Genomic DNA, 27,924 nt, shown 5'->3' with positions numbered 1-27,924 from the left:
CACAAGAGAACTGCAACCATTCCATAAAGACACCAGTACCACTCAAAAGGATAAAATATTTTTTTTTATTTATAGTCTTATAGTAAAGGGAAGCCTTAACTTGCAAGACAATTCTTGGGCAGTATGTACAACATACTTCAGTTCCATGGAATAGACTCACACCTGGACAGAGACCAAGCTACATTTGTACACACTAAATTCAGAAAACATCACAAACAAGTGTGGAAAGAAGACAAAAAAAAGGATCACACATACCACACACACATGCATGTGCATATCCATGCATATGTGTGTACACACGCACACCTACGCGCAAAGAGGCCTTTGTTTGCTTACAGCCTAGGCCTCTTTAATTCACATGGGAAACTGGCCCATTTGCCAGAGAGCAGGTCCACACTTTAAATGCATTTATTAGTACCAAGTAACAAAGCTTGTGTGTATTTACATTAAAAAAGCTGGCTCTGTTTCTGAGAAATTCAAAACAGAAAAGGGAAGAATTTAACATGGTTTGAATCTGTAGCTTCACATTACCAATGTCCGTAGCAGGAGGAGGAACCTGGCCAGACAGAGATTCCATTGGGGGAAATAAATACCAATTCATCATTTGCCAAAATACAACCAAGAAATGAATTTCTGTGTCTCGCCATCAATCTTGCATCATCCCTTCAGGCAAGAAGGATCATCCATGCATGCATCTGCATGCTTCTTTCCTTTACCAAGATTCTTCTGGGGCTATCTGGATTTATTATCATAAATAACAATATTTTGATAAAAGCAACAGAGGCTGGTGCAGTTCTAGTGGAAGAATGGAGAGTTCACTATCTCCACACATGCCAGGCAATCTCAGAGACATCAGCTTAATCAAATGGTCTGGGCTTTCCTGGTACTAGAAACTGGTAGCCGCAGGGCAGAATTGCATTCTGCCCCAAGCTATGGCTGGTGATTTCCAGACGGTAAGCTACCAAGCCACAGAGTTAGGTTAACTTTAAAAGGGCAAGAAAGGGACAAGGAATAGAGGGAGCTGCAGTCCGAGAGCCTCTACTAAAGAAAAAAGAAAGTCCTTAAGCAGCCAGCAAGTGTCTAATGGCGGCGGGAACCAAGGCCTCTTCTAGCTGGCCTCCATACGAAGTTTCTTCCGGCTCTGAGGCTCTTCCAGCTCAGACTCCGAACTGGAGTCAGAGCCGCCATCAAAGGCAGAGATGGTGCTGCCTTTGGGATTGGTGTAGAGGCTGTTGTCTGAAGAGGAATAGTTGGCCTGCAGCTGAGCACTTGACCTTGCCTTCTCCAGTGCACGAACTAAAAGGTAAGAATATGGAAATGGATGTGGGAAAGGCAGGCAAGGTGTACAAGGTAACTGATATGGGGGAAACCACTTGGCCCCTTTAACGCCACTTTTCAAAGCAAGGAATTTCCACAAAGCAGCTTACCACCAATATGATAAAAGTGCTAATTTGGGTCTAGTTAAATTCTCAATCAATGATCATGAATCCTGGAATATACTGGAGGATATAGTCGCCTTTTCTTTTTAGGTCATAGGACTCCCCCCCCCCATCTTATTTCCAGTGGGTTGTTGGCTTCCTCTTAAATTGTTTCTTATGACCTTTCCTTTAGATTTCTCCCCCCACCAACTTCTGAAATCCTATGTAGCTGAAATCTTTTCTTTCCTCCGAATGAATTTTAATTATATAATATAATATGATTGATTTGAGAAACTCTCTCTCATATTTTTGCTGTGTCAATTTAAGTTCTATTTCTTGTTACTACGAATTATTTTAATAACAATGCTTCTTACTTCCAATCTATAGCATTGACATTTTCTATTCAACATTTATATGCCTATTCCCCCTTCCCCAACCAATTACAACAATTTGCTCACTCATAAGATGTTATGTTTAGGAATCTCAAATGTAAAGCAGCAGCGTGTCACTTTATTTCTAATACTTAATATATGTTAAGTATTGGCAACTTTTTAGTATTAATATATTTTTAGTAAAGTATTTTTACTTCAACTCTCCCGGTGATCGTGTTTTATTCATATATATATATATATTCAAAATTTTGTGGCTGACAAAGAGTTAAATGGGAGACTATATATAAAGTACCACAACTTCATATACTAAGTTGATCTTAGTATGTCATACTATTACAGTAGTAAATAAAAACATAAATTTTAAAGTCCATTAGATCTATTCCAGTTTCCCTCAAATATTGTTTTTTGCCCTGAAACAAAAGAAAAAGAACCTTCTCTTGTTACAAACTACCTGAAAAAATGACCTTGCAGAAAAGATAGCCCAAGGGTAGTGTGGAGAAATGTTTGTACATTATTATAATAAAACTACTTTTCCCAAAATTTCATTATATTGCTTTCATTGTTCATTTGAGTTCATTTTGGTATTTGGATTTTTAGGGAAAGTGTGTACACTAAAGGGAAGTGTGTTGGCAAAAAGTTTAGGAATCCCTGCTTTAGGTATTCCAGGAAACAATGGAACAGAAGCTATGTGTGTGAATGGAAAATATCAATTCAACTGAGAATATGAAATGCTGCATTAATGGATCCAGTTTAAGGATACGAAATGGGATAATCTGGCATAAACACCGGATAATTAATTTCATATTCTACTGTAGTCCAAGAGTTGTAGAAATGACAGCAATAGAAATAATTGCACACAATCTAGTCTCAAGCTTTAGACAGGTAAATAACCCAGTTTGCTGTGGAAGTCTCTGCATTTTATTTTTTTAAACGAAATGTTTTTGTTTGAGGACTGAAACAAGCCCAGCCTACTTGAGATTGATGCTGAAAGCAACATCCAACCTGCATAAAGACAAAATGGAAGTTATTTCTGTAGTGGCATCTGGTTTTTTTTCCCCTACAATATTTCTATATAAGTACTCTACCATCCACTGAATGGTTTTTTAATACCCCTTATGCATAGTTATAGTTTTTTTTATATGTTTCTATACTTGAATTATTATTACAAGTGCTTCAAATTAACCTCATCGGGGCAAGGTTAGATCCGAAATACTTATATGTGTACACTACAGGCATGCACACACACATACTGGACGTCCAGGAGCTGTCTGGTGATAACTTATTGGTCTACTTCAATCTCGTATAAAGTATCATTCCAGGGAAGAAAGACCAAGTGACTGCATGAAAACTTATATATGCTGCCAACATATAAAACCTTTAAGCTTCTTAAACACCAACACCATTTTATTCAACACAGGTAATTAGATGTTGATCCATAAACCTCATATAGAGGGCTTTGTTGTGAGATAGCATAACTTTTAGACCCATGAATATGAAGACCCCAACTTGGGCATACTAACCTTGTTGCTCCAGCAAGGCATTCTGGCGCCTTAAATCATCAATATCCTGCTGGTGTGTGTGGTTTTTCCGGCGCATGTACTGGATGTATTCTGTGGCTTTATCTAGGATTTGGGCCCGGGATGCCTGTTGCAATAGTAGGGAAAAAAACACACCAAATAAAGTCCTAGTTCTGATACATAAAATATAATTCTCACAGACTGCTACACAGATATATTTTTATATTTGATAATATATATGTTATTAAAATAATCCACATTTGACTAAATCACAAACTTAGTATGAACTGTGTTAATAGTTGCTGATTATAGCATTAACTATATCCAAAGGGAGCACTGGAATGATCATTCCCTGTCATATCAACCACTCTGTAGGTGAGTCCTCTTGCATTCAAAAGAAATTCTGCAGCAAAGGAAAAAAAAACCTCTCAGTTGTACAGCAGCTTCTTTGCAAGAGATTAAGTTGCCAGTCATAGCTTCATTCAACAACTAGAACTATCCAACAAACCAATAAATAAATCCAATAAATCCCAGAGCAATATGGATTGTTTGCAAATTGCTCATTTCTTGCAATGCGCTCATGATTGTAATATATCTTAAAGTCTTTCAAGCCTACAGTCCTTGACATTTAGGCATTCACATATTACAGTACCTGCATGTTTGTTCTGAACATTTATGTTTGGGACTATGATGTGGAAAGTGAAATACTGCCCTGTTGACAGTACTGTGAAAAGGACAATTTGGAATAATTTTGCTCCCATTTTTCCTTTTTGTAAATGAAAGATAGAATTCTGTTCCGAGTTTCTCATTGTCTTTGAGAACAATACAGTTACAAAGTGTTTGGAACAGTCCACTGAGCACACAAGACTTTCATTTTCCTCTGCAAGAAGAGTGTTCTACACTAGAAATGAGGTATTTCAAAATAGATTTTAAATAGTCTACACATCCTTAGTATCAATATAATCAATCAACAGTATATAAATATCTTAATTGGTTGAAATAATGCATTCTCATTCTACTTTCTTCCATAGAAGGGGCGTTGGTCTTACCTGAATGCCTTTTCTCAGCATGACGATGGAGAATCCACCAATGGGTTTTCCTTGTCTTCTGCCTGTAGACTAAGTCAGCCAATTTTGCTCCGCCTCTCCTCTTGAGACCTCCCCTTCCCAGTCTCGACTGAGGCGAAAGCTGTTGGCTATGTTTCCTTGTGTTGGCTTAATTCTCTCCCCTCACAGGACCTAGCTGGTCTCAAGGGTGGGAGTGGATTCTCCATCGTCATGCTGAAAAAAGGCGTTCAGGTAAGACCAATGCCTCTTCTCCAGCATGACGAGTGGAGAATCCACCAATGGGACATACCAAAACCTCACTGTCCCTTTGGGGGGGAACAGTCTGGGCCTGTGTCCCAATCTCTGATACTATGCATTGGAGCACCCTCCTGCCAAAGGAGGCCTCCGCAGATGCGAACCTAACTTGTAGTTGTCAGACCCAGCGTGCTGCCCACCCTCCGATAGCCTCGTTACCAGTCCAGGCACTAGCAGACGACCCAAGCGCTCCCAGCCATAGATCCGATGGCTCCGTGTGCTGCGCTGCCATTACAGCTACTGAGTTGGACGCTGGGATTCCCGGAGCGGCAGCCGAGCAGCCCGCGTGACCATCCGACGTCATCAGGAAACACCCGGATGGTTGCCCTGTTACAGTACGAAGCGAAAGGGGCCGAATGAAATGGACGCTGTTCCGGCGCTGCTATGGCTAGTGAACTATACAGGGTCGCTGGGTCTGACAAGCATGGACGCTGGGGCAGGAGACTGGGCAGTAGAGCGGAATGCTGTTGATTCTGTTAAGTTTGCTGCTACGTTTGGGGTGTGGACTGGGACAGCACAGCACTTGTAATCAGTGTATTGCTAGGGCGTGGGTGTTAGCTGGGATAGGGCGAGGCGCGGGTGGAGTATAATCACGGGTGGTAATTGGGGTGTGTGCTCTGGGCGTGGTACTTTATTGTATTTAAGGCACTGGAAGGAGGTTCCTTCCAGTGCTAACTTTGTTTCAACACAGTGAATTAAACTTGTTGGATGTTTCAATGTTCCTGTTTCCTGGCTTTTGTGAAGCTCAACAGGACGTTCTTACAGTAGTGCCTTATAAAGGGGGAAGGCGACGCCCACATCGCCACCCTACATATTTCTTCAATCAGTGCCTGAGTTGCCCACGCTGCTGAGGTGGCAGCGCTGCACGTGGAGTGTGAAGTGATTTGTCTGGGGACCGCTAAAGACTGCCCCCTGAATGCTTCTGCTATGCACCTTCTAATCCATCTTCCGATTGTGGCTGCAGTGACCCTTCGACCTCTTGTGTGAGAGCGGAAGGAGATGAACAGGGCTTCCGATTTGTGGAAGGGTGCTGTTTGCTCGATGTATTGTTTTAAAACCCTGCGGACATCTAAGGTGTGCCACTTGCGTTCCAATTCATGGGTAGGCTCTGGGCAAAAGCTTGGTAGCACCACCTCCTGTGCTCTGTGAAATAGGGAACTGACCTTTGGAACGAAGGAGGGGTCCAGATGTAGTACCACCCTGTCCATGTGGAAGGTACAAAGATCCTGCCTAACTGACAGGGCTGCTAACTCTGAAATGCGCCTTGCTGAGGTAACAGCGACTAGAAAGGCGAACTTAAGGGTCAGGTATTGTAAATCGCAGGTCCGGACAGGCTCAAATGAAGTTAGGGTGATGGCCTGTAGGACCTTAGGTAGATCCCAGGAGGGATATCTGTGGACCACGGGTGGACTGTTGTTTGTTGCGCCCTTAATGAAGGATCGCACCACTGGGTGTCTGGCTAGTGGTTCAGAGTTACCATAGGTGAGGATGGTGGATAGGGCGGCCACCTGTCTATGAATTGTGTTGGACGCTAACCCCCTATCCAGACCCCGCTAAGTAGTTTAAGATATCCAGGATCGAAATACTAAAAGGGTCTAGCTGTTGTCTAGTGCACTAACTGCAATAATTTTTCCAAGTGGAATCATAGATCTTGTTATTTGTAGGCCTTCTAGAGGCCTGGAGTGTCCCAATGACTCTTTGTGAAAAGTTGTCTCTTTCTAGGAGACTCCGCTCAAGTGCCAGGCGGCTAATTGGAGCCACTGTGGCTTTGGATGTAATAGGGCCCCCTGGTTGAGGGAGATTTGATCGTGTGGAATCCTCCATGGTGGGGATGTAGAGAGACTTACGAGATCGGCAAACCACGGCTGTCTTGGCCAGTGTGGTGCAATGAGTATCACCTCTGCTTGTTCCTGCAATATCTTTCTGATAGTTGCATACAGCAGTCCTTTCGGCCAATGACCTCGAAGTGCATCTGATCTCTCTGCTCCTGGTGATGGAAAAAGGGAGAAGAACCTCGGGAGCTGAGCATTTTTGGGGCTGGCAAACAGGTCCAGCACTAGGTGGCCGAATCTCTCTGATGCTTCCCTGAAGAGAGCAGGGTGCAGGCTCCACTCTGAGTAGTCTATCGTCACCCTGCTTAAGAAGTCCGCCTGTTGATTTGCTTTTCCTGAGATGTGCTCGGCCTTGAGGGAGGCTAGGTTGCTCTCTGCCCAGGCTCCCAGTGCTTGGGCTTCGGCCATGAGGGACCTGGATCATGTGCCTCCCTGGAGGTTGACGTGCGCCTTGGCCACCACGTTGTCCGTGAGAATCAGAACGTGCTGATCGCCACTGCGTCACGAAAGTGGCAAAGGTTAACCAGTTTATGTTGTGTCTTAGGTCTTTCTTTGACCATTGGCCCTGTGCCAGTTATGATTGTAGGTGTGCTCCCCAACCGAATAAGCTGGCGTCCGTGGTCAGAATGACTCGGTCGGCTTCCTTGAACATGTGTCCCTTCCTTACTGCTGGGGAGGACCACCACTGGAGCGACCTTATGACCTTTGGCAGAACCCTTACTCTTTGGTTGGAGGAGCCTATTCCTCTTCTCTGGAACGGGAGTAAGAACCACTGCAGATCTCTGGAGTGTAGCCGTGCCCAAAGCACGATTGCGAGACATGAAACCATCTTTCATAGCAATTGCGAGAGTGTGGACAGTGTCGTGCTTCGTTTCCTTTGAATCAGTCTGACCAGGGCTCGAATGCTGTGTTGACGATCTCGCGAGAGATGGACCTTGCATTTTTGAAAATTTACTGAGAAGCCGTGTTCTTGAAGGGTTGTTAGAGTCAGTGCCAGATCTGACCGTGCTGATGAAGATTGGATGAGAATGTCATCCAGATAACATTGGATGCACACAGGAATTATTCTCAGATACGCAGCGAATGTTGCCAATACCTTTGTGAACACCCTGGGTGCTGAAGAAAGTCCAAAAGGCAGGGCCCTGTATTGAAAATGCTGTCCCGTGTGGTAGAACCTGAGGAACCTCTGGTGTTCTGGAAGTATGGGAATGTGAAGGTACGCCTCCGTCAGGTCTATGGACGTCAGAAGGTCTCCCTTTCTGATGCTTGCTAATAACGATTGGAGGGTTTGCACTTTGAACTTTCTGTATGCCAGGTGCCTGTTTAGGCTTTTTAGGTCTAGTATTGCTCTCCACCCCCCAAACTCTTTGGGACTATGAATAAGATGGAGTAGAATCCCTGTCCCCACTGACCTCTTTTTACCGGTGCTATGGCCTGAATGTCCAGGAGGTGCTGGATGGCCTCTTTGATGAGGTTCCTTTTGGTCAGATCCCTTGGAGATGGGCAAGGGATGAACCGATTCGGGGGTGTTGAGGTGAATTCCAGTGATAGGCTGAATGTGACGGTATTTAGGACCCAAAGGTCCGTGGTGGTGGCTTGCCATTTGTGAGCAAAGAGAGCTAGCCTGCCACCAATGGGGGAGCCCCCCCATCACTTGGATCTACGGTAGGGTTGGCTCCTTGAAAGGGTCGCTTTGATTGGAACTGTTGTCTGAACCTGTCCCTGTTGCCGTTTCTCTCACTGTTGGTCTGACCTGGGCTGATAGGGGCGAGAAAAGAACCCTTGCTCTGTGCCTGCGTCAGATCGAAAGGATGCTCTGCAGGGAAGGAGGAGGAAGTTCTCCTCTCCATTCTCTTTGTCAGGTGGGTCAGAATCTTGTGTTTGTCCTTGTCTTCAATCAGATAAGGATCAAGAGCCTCACTAAAGAGCTGGCCGCCCTTATAAGGTGCTGCCCCTAACTGCCACTTTGTCTTCATGTCTGCTCTCCAACATTTGAGCCACAGCAATTTGCGTGCTCCGGTGTTGTACGCTATTGCCCTAGTGGAAAAGTTGGATGTGTGCAAGGATGAGTCTGACATGAGCTCCACTGCTGCCACTAACCTTCTTAAGTTCTGGTGGGTTCTCTCCTCTCCGGGGAGATACTTACCTGGAGTTGGTGCAGACAAAGTAGCGAAGTCCTAGCGAAAAATGATGTAGTGATGGCTGCCTTGATTGCTCATGCTGAGGCCTGATGTGCCCTGCAGAAGGTGAGGTCCATTTTCTTATCTTTTGATTTCAGGGCCTCCGCTGCATCCCCGGCTATCAGGGGTGGAGAAAAAAGAGTAGCAATGGGTTCATCTACTGTCGGCACCTCTATTATCTCCGATAGTGCTGAATCTATGTTGAACATTTTCTTGTCTGCCCCCCCCATTGGGAGGAAGGAGCCCGGTGCCCCCATGTTGTTCTGAACAGAATCAAAGAAGAGAGAGGGGCAGGGAATAAATTGTTGTGTATAAGTGGGTGTGAAAACACCTCGTTGTTTGTGACCTGACTGGTTGAGGGTCCTTTCTGAGGAATCAGAGGTCTCTCAATCTTTGCGGTGCTGCTGGCCTTGTGAAGCAGGGGCTTGAATAGAGACGGATTAAAGAGACCCACAAATGGAGGAGGATCTGGGGATATATCCTCTTCCTCAGACAGCCCCTGATCCGTCAGCTCATGGTCCTCCGCAGGAGACCTCCTGCTTCTGGAGGACCAGAAGGGGGAAATTGAGTCTTGATACACAGAGGCTTCCTCTTGGAAAAGGTGGGAGCCATCCCTTGAAGCCACAGACCCTGTTCTGGAACAATGATGTCTTGAGGAAGCCATGGCCTGAGCGACAGCCTGAGATATCAGGGATTGTAGATGTTCTGAAGACAATGCTCCATGATTGTCTGAACAACGGGTGCCTGATTCTGAACCCAGACCTCCAGGCCCCTCACTTATTGGAGATCCATTCCCCTGTTCCGTTGTTGGCCTTTGTTTCTAGAGGTTCCTGACTAGGCTTCCTTGGGCCAAATATTTCCTCCTCCTTGTAATTAGGTGACTCTAAATTGTCCTCAGTGGAGTTTTGCCTCCTTTTGGCTCTAGAAAATTGTTTCTCTAGAGCCTGGTGTCGACGTTTGGCTTCCCTATCCACTGTTTTGGAAGGCCTTTTGGCAGATATTGCTTTGGCCTTGATCTTGCCAGCCACCTCCTGTTTGGAAGATCTCTGTCTTTTACGAGCAGGAGGGCTGATGGGAGTTTCCTGCGCTGTCTGGGCTGTGTTTGTTTCTGCCATTTGTCCAAGGGGATATATCTCAGATTAAGACTGAGACGAATTTCAATTCAGAGACTTGGTGAGGTCTAGCTCAATTGTGAAATTATGATAAGCTCTTCAGATTCTCTCTCCTTTATCAGTTATTGATTTAATTTATTTATTTATAATTTTTTTTAAATAGGCGCGGCTAGGAAGGAGGAAGGAAGTCTGATTCCGATTTCCCAGAATGGAAATCCTCCCCTCCCCACTTCAGGGATATGTGGAGGTAAGCTGGTGACCGGACAAACTCTATCCGATCTCTGCAGCTCAGCTGGGTTCCCTGGAGGCTCCCGAGCTCCGTTTGCGTTCGCCTACTACAAAACCAAAATAAGGCACGCTCGGAGAATTTAGCTCTCTGCCAGTTGGAGGAGCTGCAGGGAAGCCGCGGGAGACTGTAACTCTCTGCGGACCAGCTGGTCTTTGGAAAGGGAGCTGCGGGAGTCTATTAGTTCTCCGCGACTCAGCTGACTTCAGGAGGAAGATTGCGTGTGTCCTATTAGCCCTCCGTGGCTCACAGGCTTTTGTAAAAGCTGTGGAAGGTCTAATATCAGCCGTGGATCAGCTGAGCTAGGAGATCCCGAAGGGGAGAAATTCTTCTCGGCTGTCTCTCCAAAGTGACTGTGCAGTCCCTGTGGGAGGGGTGAGTTGGGAATGGAGGAAGGAATGTTTCCTCTTTGCCCTGGAGCACACGGTGACCAGAAAATGGCACCCGGCTCTTTGTCCTGTCCGGTGATCGGCTGGACTCAAGCAAGTCTTGTGGCTATGCTGCGATTGGCAGATCAAGGCAGCAGAAAAACGAACAGCTGTTCGTTTTCTTACACCCCCCCTCAATTAAATTCAAAGAAAAATACGACTTTATCCAAGAATCGATTCAGGAGCCCAGGAAATTCTGTCTGATAGGGCTCTAGCCAACAGCTTTCGCCTCAGTCGAGACTGGGAAGGGGAGGTCTCAAGAGGAGAGGCGGAGCAAAATTGGCTGACTTAGTCTGCGGGCAGAAGACAAGAAAAACCCATTGGTGGATTCTCCTCTCGCCATGCTGGAGAAGTAAAGGAAACAAAACATTTCCCCAAGTGGTCCCTGCAGAGCAAAATGAACTACTCTGAACTAAATCATTATGATGGAATTCCTGGTGCTCTTTGAGCTTGGGTGTTTGTTTGCAAATGTTCCTTGACTAGGTAATATCATCAGTGCTATTTGATTGTGGGGTTTGCTTTCTGTATATATACTGTAGCTTGTCCTATCAGTATTTGTATGGGTGTGATTTTCACCTTGCAGTACATTGATTAGAGTATTGTTTTCCTGCTAGATGATTAATCTGATGTTAATCTCTGCTCATCTGAGTGTTGGTTGCTGGACAGAATGTGTTCTGGTCTTTTGGTTTCCTTCTTAGCTTTTTTTTTTAAATGTCTTTTTTAAATAGTGTCTAAATATGGTTTACCTCTATGTAGTGATTATAACTGATTTGTCTGAATACCAGGCTTCGGGGAATTCCTTAGCAATTTTTTGGGTTTAGCGTAGTCTAGGATGCTCACAGTCAGTTGGATTGTTTTTTGGTTTACTTAAGACAAAACACCCCAACTAAATCAAAAGACCAGTAGTTCAAGAAGAAAAAGGACTCAAATATAATATTAAGTGTTAAGAATTGTAACAGCCACCATGTAGGAGAGTCAAGTAGAAGATTAGCACAGTGCATCTATGAAAACCAATTAGTAATCAATACCTTAATCTTGCAACATATGGACAGACTCAATCATCGTTTCAACTGGGAAACTAAGAACATCTTAGACACGGGTGTCAAACTCCCCACGTCATGTGAGGTGTCGCGACGTATCGCAACTCTTTTTCCATTGCCGGCAATGGGGTGGGCACAGCTTCAGTATAATGAAACTGGCCTGTAGATCGGCAGTTTCCCTGTCCTAGACCAAGCTAATCCCCAAAATGCTAAAATTCAAAGTATTATAAATATTGCTTGCTTTTATTCGTGACAAGAGCATGTTTTAAATAATAAAAAATAAAAAAAATAGATTCATTAGTAATATTAAATAATTATAAATAAATATTGGTCCTGATCCTGCAGTCTTCTAGAAAGTAGTCAAGACTTGGCTTTTTCCTTAGGTCTTTGGATCAGGATGAGCAGAGAATATTTTGGCCACTATATTTTTTTTAGTTAGTTCGTAGTATTATGTGTTGTTTTGGTTTTTTGTTGATGGGTGTTCTTTATATACCCATTCTATTGTTTGAGTATAAACAAAACAATGTGTACACAAATGGAACAGAATGGGTGATATAAGTGCTCTACATAAATAAGCATTATACAGATGCAAATATAACTCTGAATGCTATGACTATATAGACATAGTCTTTTAATAGGATATTAGTTCTGATAGACTAATGAGACCAATCTATTCCTTATTTCTAAATGCATCTTTCTAAAACAGTTAAAACTATTTCTCTAGACTAGTAATTCAGCTGAGAATGACTATCAAGAAAAACAACTATAATTATTTTAGATTAATATGATTTTTAACTAAAATGTTGTTTTACAGAATTAGAACTTACGTTTGATAGTTGTAAACTAAAGCCTAAAATATTCAAATGCAAATTGCTTCTGCATATGTATTTCACTGGGAGCATTTGCATACCTTTGGAGGCATCTAGGAGAATGAAGAGGAGCTCACCGTGAGCAATAGACAAGTGCAAATTCATCTCATTGGATCAAACTAGTCGTCTGGGAACTGGCTCACTGGGAGCAACTGCATACCACAAGAAGATTTTTGGAGAGTGACAAGCTCACTGTGAGCAACATATAAATCTCATTGGATCAAGCTAGTGGCCTGTGCACTAAATCTTACAATTAAGAATCTAAATCAGGAGTTCTACAAGGGAACTATCTATTTGGATCTGCACAACTGTTAATAGTAATGAAGTCATGGAGAAAGAGGTGATGTGGTGACCTGCAAGATGTGTGCAGTGTTTGTATTCCTGCCTGAAAACTTCAATTATACGTGCACCACGTGCAAACTGATCAGTTTGGAAGGTCTATGGCCCTTTTATGACTTGTGGACTTCAACTCCCAGAATTCCTGAGCTAGTATGGCTGGCTCAGGAATTCTGGGAGTTGAAGTCCACAAGTCATAAAAGGGCCATAGTTCCCCACCTCTGATCTAGAGAAACATATCCCCATTCTGAGACTCATCTGTGAAAATGAGAAATTTCTAGAAAAAGCAGAAGTCTCTAGAAACTGAACTTAGTAAGGAAGAAACAATGACCATGAAAAATGGAGATGTAGAAAAGGATGGCCACATGTCACTCGGAACCCCCCTCCCCCGAGAAGACTATCCTTGTCACTGGAGCTTAACAATCAACTTCATTTTCTCTCCTTGGAAAAAGATATGTAGACATCTGAAGGAGGTTTTTCATCAAATGTTCCAGTAACAGCAAGAAAAGTAGCTCAGACTATTACAGGGAAGAGGAATCTCTGGGTATCCCGAAATGGAAAGACATGTGGTGGATTGATGATTCACTTCTCAGAAGAACAGAATCAACAATCTGTAGACCAGACAAGCTATCAAAAGATGTTGTCTCCCAGGTTCAAAGTTCAAGGATGTGATAAGGCTTATCCAACTATTGAAACCCACTGATTATTATATTTTTCTCCTCTTTCATGCTGGGACAAATGATACAACAAAGAGCCTGCAAAAAAACATATATCAAGGGACTATGAGGAGCTAGGCAAGAAGGCAAATGACTTCAAATGGTGTTTTCATCCATATTTCCAGTGGATGGTCAATATCCAATTAGGGAATAGAGGATTTCAGAGGTATTCTGATGGTTCAAAGGATGGTTCAATCAAAAAACAAAAACCCCTTACATGATGTGCTCTAAACATGAGACAGGCTCTATCTGTCTCATGTGTTTGGAAGACAGCTTGAGTCATCCGAAGATTTCAACTAAAACTGGAGGTGGAAAGAAGCTAATTTCTAGGACCAACCCCAAAGCATAAGCCCCAAAATAATGAATTCAACAATGAGGAAGGAAGTGTTTAAAAAGGAAGGGCACTTATATATATAAAACAGAAGGTGTAGCTGGGGTTTCTTAAGAACATATCATGTCAATCAAATCTTATTACCTTCTTTGATAAGGTGACTAAATTAGTGGACCAAGGAAATGTGGTAGATATAGTACACTTAGATTTCAATAAAGCGTTCAATAAAGTAGACTGGAGCCTACTTCTTGCTAAGATAGAACAATGTGGGATAGACAGTATCACTATCAGATGGATCTGCAGTTAGCTGACCAACAGCACCTAATGTGTAGTCTTTAATGGAACTACACCTATGTGAAGGGAAGAATGCAGTGGGGTTCCTCAAAGTTCTGTCTTGAGTCCAGTGCTCTTCAATATCTTCATAAATAACCTATATGAGGGAATTGAAGAAACGTTCATCAAATTTGCAGATGCCACAAATCTGGAGGAAATTGCTAACACTTTGGAAGATAGATTCAAGATTCAGAAGGATCTTGACTGACTAATGTGATCATTATTTTCAATCGTAATGCAATTGGCAAAGCAAACTCTACTCATGTTTATATACACATATCTTTTACAAGTCATTGCACTTAGAACAGCGGTTCTCAACTTGTGCAACCCCTGGGAGGCTGCAATGTCATTTCAGGGACTCTGCGAAGGCTTGAAGAAATGTTATGATTTAAATCTTGAGTTAAGTCTCAGTGGTCCGTGGCCGTGGTTTGTGGGCACAAAAGGTAAATTTAAAAGGAATCCATGGTGAAGAAAAGGTTGAGAATCACTGCACCAGAATATGCAGTCAAGCAATAAAATTAGGAATATTATCTTGGTTTACTATGCATGAATGTTATATAAGAATACACATATACAAATATAATATATGCTGAGGTTGACCAACCATGTGTATGTGCATCAAGATTAACAATGCTCTGGTTGCCCAAGTTTATAATTCAATCTTTCCAGCGAGAGAATATCTAGCATACAGTAATTATTTATACCCAAATGTCCTGTTCTGAATCAGGAAAAGCCAGATAAGGAGGGATTTTTCTTGTTCAATCTGATGTGAATGATTTTTCCTCATTCAGTAAAAGGCTGAAGCCTATATATAACGTGGACCTCATGCTACCAGTAAATTATGTAACATGATTGTCAAACTCACTCATTCTTATCAAAATTGCCATCAATCTTTCAGCACTCTCTTGTAAAAGTCCAGTGTTAACCATATAGCAATTTGCATTCATCTTGGAGAGGAGTAAAAAAGCAGAAACTCTACCCACATAGTTTAGCAGCTAACAAGTTATGTAGGTATCAGATGTCAGTCCTGAAAACTTTTTCTGTACAGCATGATTAATACATGGGTGTGCCTTGACAATGTCTACGACACAGAGTCATTAGAGGTGACTACACATAAAAATGCTGTCTACCAAGTGAACTATCTTATAATAAGCTTCTGCAGTAAACTCCGAAGGGATTTTAATTTATGATGATTAACAGGATACCTTTTCCTCATTCTTTTTGTGACAGCTACTTTAGCCATATCAAAAGCTATTTGCTAACATTATGTCAACTAAAGAGGAAGAAAAATAACTCATGTTTTAAACACCACTCATGTTTGCACCCATTAGGAAGTCAGAATTTTTCAGCAACTACCATTCTCTCTATGATGTGAAAACAAGTAAATTTTACTCTTTTCTCAATAAATCATAGTCAGAAGCCATGATTCCTTCCTGTCTTCTAACTTCAGACAGAAACAAGATAAAATTCCTGGATCACAAGTCATCCCGAGGAGCTATCCATAGTGAGAAGCAATACAGATTTCTTAGCTGTGCTTGACGGAAGGACTTGCCAAATGAAGAACGTAGCAACATGTACCAGTCTGATGTTTATCCTAGGTACTTCACAATTAAAAAAAAAAAATCTCACTATTACATGGAAAGCACTTAACTCTCTAAAACCTTGGGATTAAATCAGTAATGACTTCATTTAAGTATTTATTTCTCCTATCCAAGTTGAAGGCTGCTAAGCCACAAATTTAAATGCTATTTTAATTATTTTAAATACTTGCACTCGAAGTAAACAACGTAAAGAACACAATACAACAAATTAAACAATAACGATTGTTTATAAACGAGACAGAACTTGAAATGACTGTGCACACCAATGACAGCCCCATCAGAGGGGGAAAGGAGAGTTATAGAACCCCTTGGCTTAAGGAGAAAGAAGCTGAGGACTCATTGCAAGGCACTCTTCTACTTCTTCTCTTTGTTTAGCCGTGTTATAAATTATCTCATTTGCAATTCATTTTTATAGTCTCAGACTTTAAACTAAATAAATGTTTACCAGTGCAAAAAATGAATAACCTGCAATAACTTTTAACCACCTCATAAAATGAAAAAACATCTTGCTATCCATATGTAGAGAAGTGCACATCCTATCAGCTCTAGACAGCTGCATGAAAAAACCTCCAGCCTTAAAAGAGAAAAACATTCAATTACTTAGAAATAATTGATAATTAAACAAAGTACTTACTACAATGTAATTCATTTTTATTTTTAAAAGCATAACAAAAAGTAGAAACCAAACCAAAGAAACCAAAGAAGCAAGAACATTTATTCCAGAAGACTACCTGGGACCCTTGCAGAATTGTCTCCCAGCCCTGGTCCTTTCTGGTTTAGTTACTAAAAGTAGCAGGGTTGGGATGCAACTTCCTTGTGCTCAATGAAATTCAGGGAAAGCGTATCACTTCTCTCAATAAACTCACCTTCTCTCCCTGAAGTGAAGGTACAGAATCCCGCAAGCTGTGGAAACTATCCTTGATGTGGTCCCTGCGTTTGCGCTCTAGAGCATTGTGGTGAGCACGTTTGTCAGCCTAGGACATTAAAAACAAAACAACAAAGAACAAGTATTACTTTAGGTATAAAAATGCGAGGTTTCCCCTGCATCCCTGGAATATAAGGAAAAAGGAAGGGTTGTGGAAATCAAAGCCCTGAAAAGAAACAAATTGGTCAACAAAATTATCATTCAAACAATTCAGGACAACTGCAATCATAAAAAATACATTTTATGACTAAAAGAAGGGCTTTTGTCAAACATTATTCAGATATTCCTCCCTGGAATAAATTATTTTAAATAAATTATTTAATACCAAATAGCACTGCCTATTTTCTTGATATTATTCTACAGAAAAGACCCACAATGAAAAATGAACAATTTCATCCAAAATTCCCAAAACAGGAAACCCTGAAAGAATCTTAACTAGTTCAAATATAACCTCTATTCAGAAAACACCATAGGCATATGTATAGATTAAAGCCTCCCAAATAACTCTATATATGCTAAAGCTCTAGGTCAGTGTTTCCCAAACTTGACAATTTTAAGGCATGTGGACTTCAACTCCCAGAATTCCACAGCCAGCAACGCTGGGAGTTGAAGTCCTCATGCCTTAAAATTGTCAAGTTTGGGAAACACTGCTCTAGGTTAGCAGACTTTGTGATATATACAGAGGCATCAGGAGCTGGAGGATAGTTGCTAATGGCTTCTTTCTCTGTTCATATAGTATACAAATGTAATGCAGAAATGAAAACTTTTGAGTAAGTACTGTTATAGCCATACGACCAGGTTCATATTCAAAAATTTTCATTTATGCATTACAAAGCAACTAGAACTACTTAATTTTTAGATGCGGTATGATAATTGTACACTTATGATTTGGTGTCTAACTTCAAAATTACATTTTTCATAAATATTTTACAATTATTTTATGCATATATTCTATACAAATGGAGTAATTTCTTCCACCTGAATTTGTGAACAGTAAAGAATGTGACCATAACTGCAAAGTTTCAAAGATTACTAAAAGCTTTCCTGGGCAACACAACTATTAGTTTAACAACTGACACACATTAATCCAGGCATTAGTCATCATGTTCCAAGTAGGTGACCATCACTAAATAAATTCAACACATCACTAACCATTTTTCATCATACGAATTTTCATAGAGCCATCTAAGCAATAATTTGTCTTCCTTTGTAACAAAAGATATTATAAAAAATACTTAATATTTCTAGCAGAGGATGATGTGGAGCAAAATGGTTCAATGGATAAGAATCTAGCTTATTCTTAAACTTACTTTTTTAAGATTAGTTCAAAATTAATATTTATTAATCTCAAATTGAGAATAATCAGTTTTCAGTTTCTGTAGCAAATATATCTCCATCACTCTGCTTCTGCTCACAGCTATTGGTTTTGTTTTAGTCCTCATTGCTGTTTGAATCCAGGTAGTAACACTGAAATCAAATTATGAGTATATCAGGCATGTCAAACTGCCGGCCCATGGGCCGGATGCGTCATGCCAAAACCGCTTCCACCCCATTGCCGGCAATGGGGAAAAAGTCCCGATACGTTGTGCGATGTCACATGTCGCGAGTTGAAATGCCTGGAGTAGATGGTTTGCTTCTAAATACCAAGGTAGCCTTGAGTTACACAGTTCTGGCAATGATCCCGCAGTCAATTCTGAGCACAGAAATTGTCCATAAATGTAAAAGGATTCTCTGGGTGTGTCGGGACCCCAAATCCAAAGTACAAGCAATTTTTCTTTAACTGTTTCCTTCAGTTAAACCTGACAGGATTTTAGTGGTGGAACCGGACTAAGAAGCAACATTTGTTTTCTGCTGAATTATTTCTCCACAGTATGCCTACTGAAAGGCCCAGACTGTGACAGAAAAGGCAAAGTACTTCAGCTACTTGAAACTATTTCTGCTCACAAGCAGAAAAACGAAAGAAGGCAAGGACAAAAATGTAGGTAAAGTAAATGATACTCATTACTGGCCCAACAAGTCTTATTTAACCATATACACTAAGAAAACAAACAAACAGTTGTCTGTAGATAATTAGGGAAAACTGCCAGCACACACACTAAACTCCAAGATCAAGCTAGAATCTATTATGCAGCAGAAATAATAAAATGAGAACGGCATAAACTAATCCCTTGAATAAATTATATCCATGAAGAAGAATCAGGATTGAAACTCACAAATTCCCTACAAATGTGGATTAAGACCATTAACAGAAAAAAAGTGTACTAGCATTAAAGGTGCTGATAATTCAAAACTAAAAATCACTAATTTTCTCATCTAAATATGAATACAAAATTATATAAATACAGTATGTAAAATTTTAAAGATTTAATATCAGGGTCAAGTACCTTTAAAAGAGCAAATTAGCTGGGGGAAAAAATAGCAAGACCAATTTTTCATTCCACCTTCCAAACTACATGCTAGACTTTAAAATTATTTCAGGTGTTAAGTGTATAATGAGCCGAGGTGGCGCAGCAGTTAGAGTGCAGTACTGCAGGCCACTTTAGCTGACTGTGTTCAGCAGGTCAGCGGTTCAAATCTCACCGGCTCAAGGTTGACTCAGCCTTCCATCCTTCTGAGGTAGATAAAATGAGGACCCAGATTGTTGGGGGCAATGTAAATATATATATATATATATATATATACACACACACACACACACACACACACACACACACACATTGCTTACTGGTGTATACCTCTTAGAGAGTGCTTGCACTTAAAGCGGTATATAAGTCTCATAAATAAATAAATAAATAAATAAATAAATAAATATAATCAAATACACTACCATCAATTAGAAATAAATGCAAAATGGTGTTTAATCTGTACCCAAAGGTGCAAAATAGGGAGCAATGATTACTGACTGCATGTATGTAATATGTTCACAAGTACATGCTGTAATCATAGGAAATAATTTGCAGTCCATAGCAATCACAATTTTCTAACATCTATAACAATTGATCTATTAAATATATATGACTTAGCTGGAAAATAGATTACAATAAAGCATTTGTACTGGAACCTTATGTAGTAGGGTGAGAATGGGGTCAGCTGAGAGGCTTTGCAGGAGCCCTGCCGATTAGGCAGGAAGATGAGGAGCTCTGGCAGTTGGCTGCCATTGTTTTAGGCAAGTTGCTGTCACCAGAGACTGATTAACATCATTCTGGGCAAGTTGTCGTCATTAGAGATTGACTACCATCTTCCCTGTAAGTTCTTATTGCCTGAGATCAACCACCATCATCCCAAGTGAGTCACCGTCAAGAGAGAGCGAACATCACCGCCCCATGTGCATGGCTGCCTATCGTGACTGAATACCACCATGTTACGTGCCCTGTTAGGCAGAGGCGCCAACATGAGAGACCTTTTTGGGCTGGTGGCCACTTGGAGGGGAAGTCGGGAGAGCCGGACTTAAGCGGTCCCTATGGGGGTGACGCTACACTTAAAAAAACCCCTTAAAAAGGTTGTACTGCATAAAACTGCCTCATTATTCATGATTCTTGTATGGTATTATTTCATCTACAAATCTTGACAATGCTGGCATTTTCAGTAGATTATACCGCAAAATGAAATGCACAGACAACTCATTTAGATAGCTTCATTAATCAAAAGGGCATGGTAGGTTATTAGAAACGCTTCCCAGTTCAAAATACTTTGGCCATTAAGTTGACCACTTACCATTCCTTCCAAAGTTTGTAATTCTGGAGGGCATTAGACAAATTGTACTAACTTATAAAGTCCTGCCCGAGCAGGGGGTTGGACTAGATGACCTCCCAGGTCCCTTCCAACTTTACTATTATTATTATTATTATTATTATTATTATTATTATTATTATTATTATTATTATTATTATTATTACCCAATAGAAGATTTCTTTCCCCCACAGAGCCGTCTGATTCCCCATCAAAACAGTAAAAGTAATGCTGGTTATAGAGTGCTAAATTGTCCTGTTTCTATAATTACTTTGTAAAAACAGAACAAGCTATAGTTGAATATTGTATCTGTCTCTGCTGTAATGAATTACTGGCAAGAATTGAGAGCAAGCAAATTGCATTTAAGAAAAGCTGCCAGATCTAATCCAATGAGTTCTGGTTAGCAGAAACCATGCTAGATGCTGATGAACAAGGAGAGCACAAAAACACTAGCTTCCATTCATCAGAGCAAGGTGGCCTAGTGCCATTACTACTTTTATCAGCTATTTTCAAAATAATTTGTCCAGGAAAAACTTAATTCCTGGCATGAAAAGAGAGTGAGGAGAGAAACCAACACTGTTTTTTCTACTAGCAGAAGCTATTTGTTAATAATCAAAACTTGTATGTTATACAAATTTTAGGTATGTTCAAATCAGCACAGAAATAATGGTATTTGATCCTAATTATCATATGCTGATTTTAGGACAGAAAATAGGTGGATAAATATCATGAGGGATGACGTTTTTTGTTCAGGTACAAAATAATGCCATTCAACTATATTATGATTCGGAAATACTAGGTATTATATATCAAGCACAGGAATAGTTTTGAAATAGTTCAGATTATTTTTTTCAATCTGCTGAATAAATTCTGAAAAAAATTAAACTCTTAATTCTGTACCTCCACATAAGAATATTCTTTCAACTATTTAAAATAATTATGCTATAAACATTCCTGATAGTGTCTAATTCAAATATTCATTCCCCTAAGTTTAAAACTAGAGGGATTTTATAGTTTGTTCTCAATACTTCACAAGAACAGGCCTGCTTGTCCTTAAGTATACTTAAGAAATGCCACCCAACTTTTCTTTAGGGCAATATGAAATATCTTGTCATGGAATCATACACATGCAACTAAAATGGGTCATTTCAGCCCGAGAACTAGTAATTTAGAAATGCTCTGGAAGAGATCCAACAAATAGAATGACCCATTTCTACAACACTTGGAATGGCCTATGGTGAAGTTTGATTGTTCTGGGACAGAACGTCTCCCATGCTCATATGCACAGAGACACACACCCGGCGAAAGACACAGACACACAAACACATATGAAATTCTAAAACTTGAAGCAATGCATATCCATGCATATAGTCTACATTGCCTATCCAATTATTTTTTTCCTATTCGAAGTCAAGGCATAGCAATAAAAACATGTAACAGGTTATATACTATAAGCAACTCTGTTACTGTTCACATGCCATGGATTTTTTTGTGTGTCAACCAGCACCTATATCCAAAACCGTTTTCTAGTGATCATTTTAAAATCTGTTCTTTAATTAATAGAAGTTCATTCTCAGTGATGGAAATACAGTAAGATTCTCAACTGATAAAATTAATCTTTCAAACCAGGCCACAGAGGCCACTTAGATCAATTTTGTTTGTTCTGTCTAGCAAAAACTCCAAGACACCTGAAACTACTTTAGCGAGGTGCCAAGGATTTAAATCTAACTCCATTACAACTCAATGGATTTGCCTTAATATAGTAAAGAAAAGAGATTGCTGAAATGCTCCAGACACTACTAGGATGCATACAGCACATTGAATGCAATTAAGTATTATATAACACTAATAACTTATTCTCTTAGCACAATTTCTTAATAATATGATCTTAAATTTAGTACACACATTTACAAAATATATGTTTTCAATAAAGCTCATCTTTAAATAATTAGTAAAATTAATGTAAAAATTTATATTTTTCAAAAGTTTTCCTTTTTGCCACTCATCCAGTTGTGTGTCAACCTAAATTCTGTGCATCGCTAAGCTATTGCCTGAGCATTCAACCACACTGTTTAAAATGCAAGTAATTGCATCTATTATGAAACTAGTAATATATATCAGAAAGAAAACAGAAAGCATTTTATTATTTCTTAGAACAATGATTCCCTATTAAAGAAACAGAGGCCCTGACTCCTTTGTTAAACTGAGCAAATATTAAGCTGAATATTTTAAATAGTAAACGACAAGTTTCTTTTCATCATAGTAATAATCCATTTAACAATTAACTCAGATGAATAAAATAAACTGACATTTGATATAAATACCGACATCTTAACTCATGTGGTATATTTCTACTTCAAAGACAAAGAAAAAATGTAACCTAAAAAAAAAACAAAAAAAAACAGGCAGTGGAAAAAACTTGATCTGATGACTAGTCTCATGAATACAAGATGTAATGTTGACTTCCCAAAATACTCTGGGCCAGTGATGGCGAACCTTTTAGAGACTGAGTGCCCAAAAACTGGCCCCGCCCCCACTCCACCCACTGCCCCACCCCCCACTCTGCCCCCCATCCCCCGCCCCACCTGCCCACAGGACCACTCACTGCCTCCAGGGCCCACCACAGATTGCCCAGGCAGCCCAGCAGTGCTATGATGGCCACACCCTCTGCCCGTGCCCTGCAGCATCAACTGCATGATGGGGTGTGAGGGTAGAGTCTTGTCTACGCTGCCTGGCTGCCATGTCCTTGGCTGCGTTGCTCCGTGTAGGCCCCGCTCGAGGGCGAGTCTCCTTCGGAGGGGCTGCTGGAGGAGGGATCGCAGGGGAGGCAAGGCTGGGGCAATGGCACGTATGCCCACAGAGAGGGCTCCAAGTGACGCCTTTGGCACGCATGCCATGGGTTCGCCACCACTGCTCTGGGCTATCAGTCCAGAGAAAAGAGCTCTACTTGCAGAAGGAAATAAATCCAAATCTTCCTGTTAATGAAAAATGTAGAAGTAAAATATTTTTAGTCAACTCAAAATTTTAATTCTTCTCCTGCCAAACATTATTTTAGGAAACTACCTAGAATAATTTTTCAGGAGGCAAGAAATTGTTGGCAAATTCATTTGATCAACCTGGACAATTGAAGCTCCCCAAATAATTCCAGTCAGAAGAGTTCCGGAACCAAGCCAATAATTAGAAAATCACCAGAGATAATAGAATCAATTAGATGTTATTCTTTTATCACAAAAATCATGCATAGTTTACTTTACATGGTTCGATTCCCAAGGTTTTAGTGGCTATTAATCAAACAGCATTGTTTTCCATCCTATTCAAAAGTTTTTTAAAAGCCTCATATTTAGTGCTTATACATAAATTTTTGGATAATTATGACACAGGCTTATTCATATTACTCAGAGGTTACTCCTATTACTTAACGGACTTCCGGTATGCTGTGTGCAGGACTGCAGCTGTGGTCTTCAAATGAACAATTTTGCTTAATTCCATTGCACAAATTGCATAGCTATGCAGGGCTTCAGTTTTGAAGGAAAAAAGTGCTTCTGAACAAGCAAGGCTGTTTGTGTAGCACCTGTCACAATTCTTTAATGTAGTTTCATTTTTTTCCAGGAACACTAAGGTTCCTCCAAACAGCTAGAACACAATCTCCAGAGAAATCCTATTGTGTTTAAGGTGTTGTAGAGAAGGCATTCATCCTCTCACACTCCAGAGCATCTTTTTTCCTTAAATCTGAGGCCTTGTACAGCCCTAGTGTATACAGTTACACACATGTCCTTAAATAAATATTTTTCATGCACCAGAGTTTTTAAATTATCTTTCATTTGTACAAAACTCAATCCAGTTGCAAATAAATATAGCAACCAGTTAGCATACAATCTCATTCCATAAAAAACTGGATTTCAAAATATGAAATCTGATTAAAGTTGGTTATATTTAATTAGCTATTTAAGTTTAACACCATACTCTTGTTTTTTTTAAAAAAGACTATGCTTCAGTCATTCTACCTTCATTTTTATCTATCTATAGGAAATAAAATTATGTAAATTAATAACCAGGCCATAAGTATATCACCATTTACAAACATTTAAAACTCAGCAGCACAATATTACTGCATCTGTGAGCAAAACAAAGCAACCGGAAAGAACTTTTTCTGTGAATCTCATACCATCTTGCACTACAACTACAGCCACTGGCAAGATAAGAAAACTTGTTATGGTATTACTAGGTTACTTTGTTACAAAGGTTGTTTTTATTATTATTACTGTTTTTAAGTCTTTTATATCTCAACTGCAATCAACACTAAGTAATTCACAAGTCAAACAGTGTGCAGTAAAATGTTGAGTAATACAATGCAGATTTCAAGAAAGAGTACCTTTTGACTCTGCAATTCATTGTTAAAATCAGTGGTACAACCATTTTTTCCACATGTAGATCATGAATATTTTCATATATATTATCCAACATCTGAAGATACAAGGAGATAATTTAGGGAAATTTTCAGTGATACACAGCTTTTTAAAAATAATCTTAGTGCATTTTAACCCCGATATAAGAAAAATCACATTTTCTCATTTATTAAATTCTGACAGCAGTGCAGAAGAAAGTGTTCTTCCACAGCCTACAGGGGTAATTGGTGAGACACTACAGACATAAAGTCTCTCAAACTAGATGCCACTGTAATTTAGAGAGTATACTTTGCCACTCTGAAACATATTCAGCTGACATTCAATACCAGTATATTAAAATTCTTAATCCTTGCTCCACGTGTCATTTCCCTGCCATAGCACTGTCCTGCAAATCCCCCTCTGGCTCTGCTCTCTAGACAGTCTATAATATCTTTAGTTTCTTCTTTCAAAATAACCAGTCTGGCTTTCTGCTGATGTTGGTAAGCAGGAAGCCTCTTTTACCCTGTCTCCTTTCATTTTGATTCCACTATGCTTTAAAAAGAACTCAAAAGGGAAAGGTTGGGATGGGGAAAGCTATACAGGTAGTCCTTGATTTACGACAATTGAGCCCAACATTTATGTTGCTAAGTGAAACATTTGTTGAGTGAGTTTGCCCCATTTTAATGACTTTTCTTGCCACAGTTGTTAAGTGAATCATTGCATTTGTTAAGTTAGTAGCATGATTGTTAAGTGAATCTGGATTTCCCATTGACTTTGCTTGTCAGGTCGCAAAAGCTGATCACATGACCTCAGGACACTGCAACCGTCATAAATATGAACCAGTTGCCAAGCATCTGAATTTGGATCATGTGACCATGGGGATGCTGCAATGGTCGTACGTGTGAACGACGGTCATAAGTCATTTTTTTCAATGCCGTTGTAACTTTGAACGGTCACTAAATGAACTGTTGTAAGTTGAGGACTACCTGTAGTTACCCCACCTGACCTGTTCTGCAAAGCTCCCGTAGAAACTACACCACTTTTCCATTCTCTTGCCTTTTGCTTCAGTCTAACTCATCAGCTCAGAAGACAACAATACTGATCTTTACCTTAAGCGACCGACCACTACCTAGGCAGACCTACCTATAAAAGTTTTTCTCCAACACAGGAGAAATGCCAGCCTTTCCCACTTCAACAGGCCTCTCTGTGCCATTACAACCCAAAGGCCCCTTCTTCGCATGCCCGCCTCTCAAGCCAGTCTCCCGGGGGAGGGGGGCACGAACAGGCTAGCCTCCCTTCCTCTTCCCTTCCGCCAATTCCTGTACTACCCCGGTCCCCCGGTAGGGCTTTGATTGCCGGGCCGCGCTCTCTGCCTGGGGGGGTGTGTGTCCGGGAATGAAAGGGATGATGGTTGGAGGGGGGAACAGGAATTAAGCGAATGAAAGGCAGAGAGACGTGCCGCAGACTGAAACCTTCCTGCAGTAAGAAAGAGAAAGGGAGACAGAAGAGAGATGCGCGCGTTCCTGTCAGCGCCACTCAGCCAGCCGCGCCCGCCGCCGCCTGACAAGCTCCGCCTGACCGACCGAGAGAGGGAAGGGGAAGAGAACCCGGACGTGGTCGGGGAAGGAAGGGGGATGCGGGAGACCAGCGAGGCACTCACGTCGCTCTCCACCTCGATGTCATCGTTGTCGCTCATCGTTGTTGCCGGCCGGGCAGTTCGGGGGTCTTCCAGGGAAGCGTTGCGGGCCCAGCCGCGGAGAGCCGCCGCCGCTGCCGCAACAACAACAAGCCCCCGCGCGGAGCAGCTTCAGCCTCCTCCTTCTCCGTCGTCGGCGTCTCCGTCGTCTCCTCCTCCAGCATCAACGGCACACGCACCTCGTCCTGCACGTGACGACTGAGCCCCGCACCGTCCACTCGCTCTCACGTCTGCCGCTCGCTTTGCGGAGCCTGCTGGGAAATGGAGTCCGCTTCTGATCCGAAGAGCAGCGAGCGCCGGGGTTCTGGGACTCTGATCCCCAGAGGCCTTTGTTCTCTGAGGTCACAGTCTGCGCAGTGTCTGCGCAGGGCGTCACGGAGGATGTAGTCCCTGGGAAGGAAAGAAGGGCTCGGTTTCCCGACAACTTGAGAAGGGGACACGTGGATGAGAGGACGGATAGCAAGATGTGTTTGAGGATTGTTTTGTTTTGGTCTATTTTGTGCCTTACGGAGCGGACTTTTTTTGTTTTTTTGTTTTGAAAGAAGAAAAACGATGTGCCTTTCAGTTTCTACAAACTAAATCGGATTTTTTCTACTCACAATGAAAAAATAAACGAAAGCGAGACTTGATGAATAGTAACACTTAAAAAAACAGCAGAGGAAGCACTTCCTGTTGTTATTCTGTAACAAGCAGGAAAGTTGCCATACTCCCAATGGAAACGTTTCAAAAGGAGATGCCAATCTAAAGTTGCTTGACTATGTGAGAAATGTTTGTCGTTTATAGTGCAAAATAGTATCCCCTTTAAAGTATTTCTATGTACAATGCTCCATTGCCAATTAAATTGGGAAAGTTCCCTAATCCACCGATTGAATTAAAGCATCATTTATTCAGTTAAAAAAGTTTTATTTACATCTGGATTTTGTTGTAATATGACATGGATTAATTAAGCCAGTCACTTTCTCTGCCCAATCCACCTTATAGTGCTGTTGTGGAGAAAATATGAGAAGGAAGGAGTATGTTCACTGCCTTGAATTTCTCATAAAGTCATAAAGGTGAGATAAAAAAATTAATTATTTTCAGGGATGTATTGTCTTTTAATATGACCTTTTTTTTAAAAAAAAGTTCCCTTTTTATCTACTGAGAAAGGAAGTTATTTTCTAACCTAGGCATATTGAAAATGCAAATATTGTTTTTGAGTATGCTGCTATAGTATTTACTGTTAACAGTGTGGTAAGGCTTTAGAAAATATTGCTGTAACATGAACTAATATTTTTATGTGTCAGATTTTATCCCCACATGGCTTGTTATAATTAGTGCACAGTCTTATATTAATTTCCCAGCATTCTTATGATGTGTCTCTAATTAATCTTTCTGCTATGTATAAAGACTGTGTTTTTTTAGTTGTGAATAGATGACCTGAGACCTGTTGGGTTATAA

General features: G+C 40.8%; 1 protein-coding gene across 2 annotated transcripts; it reads right to left on the bottom strand.

The window, feature by feature from the left end:
* Positions 1–46: 46 nt before the first annotated feature.
* On the bottom strand, positions 47–26,644 carry MAX (MYC associated factor X). 2 transcript variants are annotated; one of them, XM_039354334.1, is made up of 4 exons: positions 26,452–26,644; positions 16,619–16,726; positions 3,331–3,460; positions 47–1,296 (listed from the first exon to the last, which is right to left on the bottom strand). In XM_039354334.1, exons 1-4 carry the CDS (start codon positions 26,485–26,487, stop codon positions 1,109–1,111), a joined length of 462 nt encoding a protein of 153 aa, XP_039210268.1. In that variant the 5' UTR covers positions 26,488–26,644; the 3' UTR covers positions 47–1,108. The 2 variants fall into 2 exon arrangements, with proteins under 2 accessions (XP_039210268.1, XP_039210269.1); XM_039354335.1 differs by having other exon boundaries at positions 3,331–3,454; positions 26,452–26,640.
* Positions 26,645–27,924: the final 1,280 nt, after the last annotated feature.

This window comes from Crotalus tigris, unplaced genomic scaffold (genome assembly GCF_016545835.1).
Source record: "Crotalus tigris isolate CLP2741 ecotype Arizona unplaced genomic scaffold, ASM1654583v1 scf7180000018550.1270297659:1495590, whole genome shotgun sequence".
Classification (NCBI taxonomy): Eukaryota; Metazoa; Chordata; class Lepidosauria; order Squamata; family Viperidae; genus Crotalus; species Crotalus tigris.
Note: the sequence above shows the minus strand (reverse complement) of the source record. Positions and strands in the feature narration are given on the sequence as shown.

Bases quoted from the DNA above. Each gene is read 5' to 3' on its own strand.
- MAX (XM_039354334.1), bottom strand. From the start codon at position 26,487: ATGAGCGACAACGATGACATCGAGGTGGAGAGCGAC. The intron at 16,727-26,451 runs GTGAGTGCCTCG...TTAATGTCCTAG, and splicing joins ACATCGAGGTGGAGAGCGAC to GCTGACAAACGTGCTCACCA. The intron at 1,297-3,330 runs GTTAGTATGCCC...CTTACCTTTTAG, and splicing joins TGCCTTGCTGGAGCAACAAG to TTCGTGCACTGGAGAAGGCA.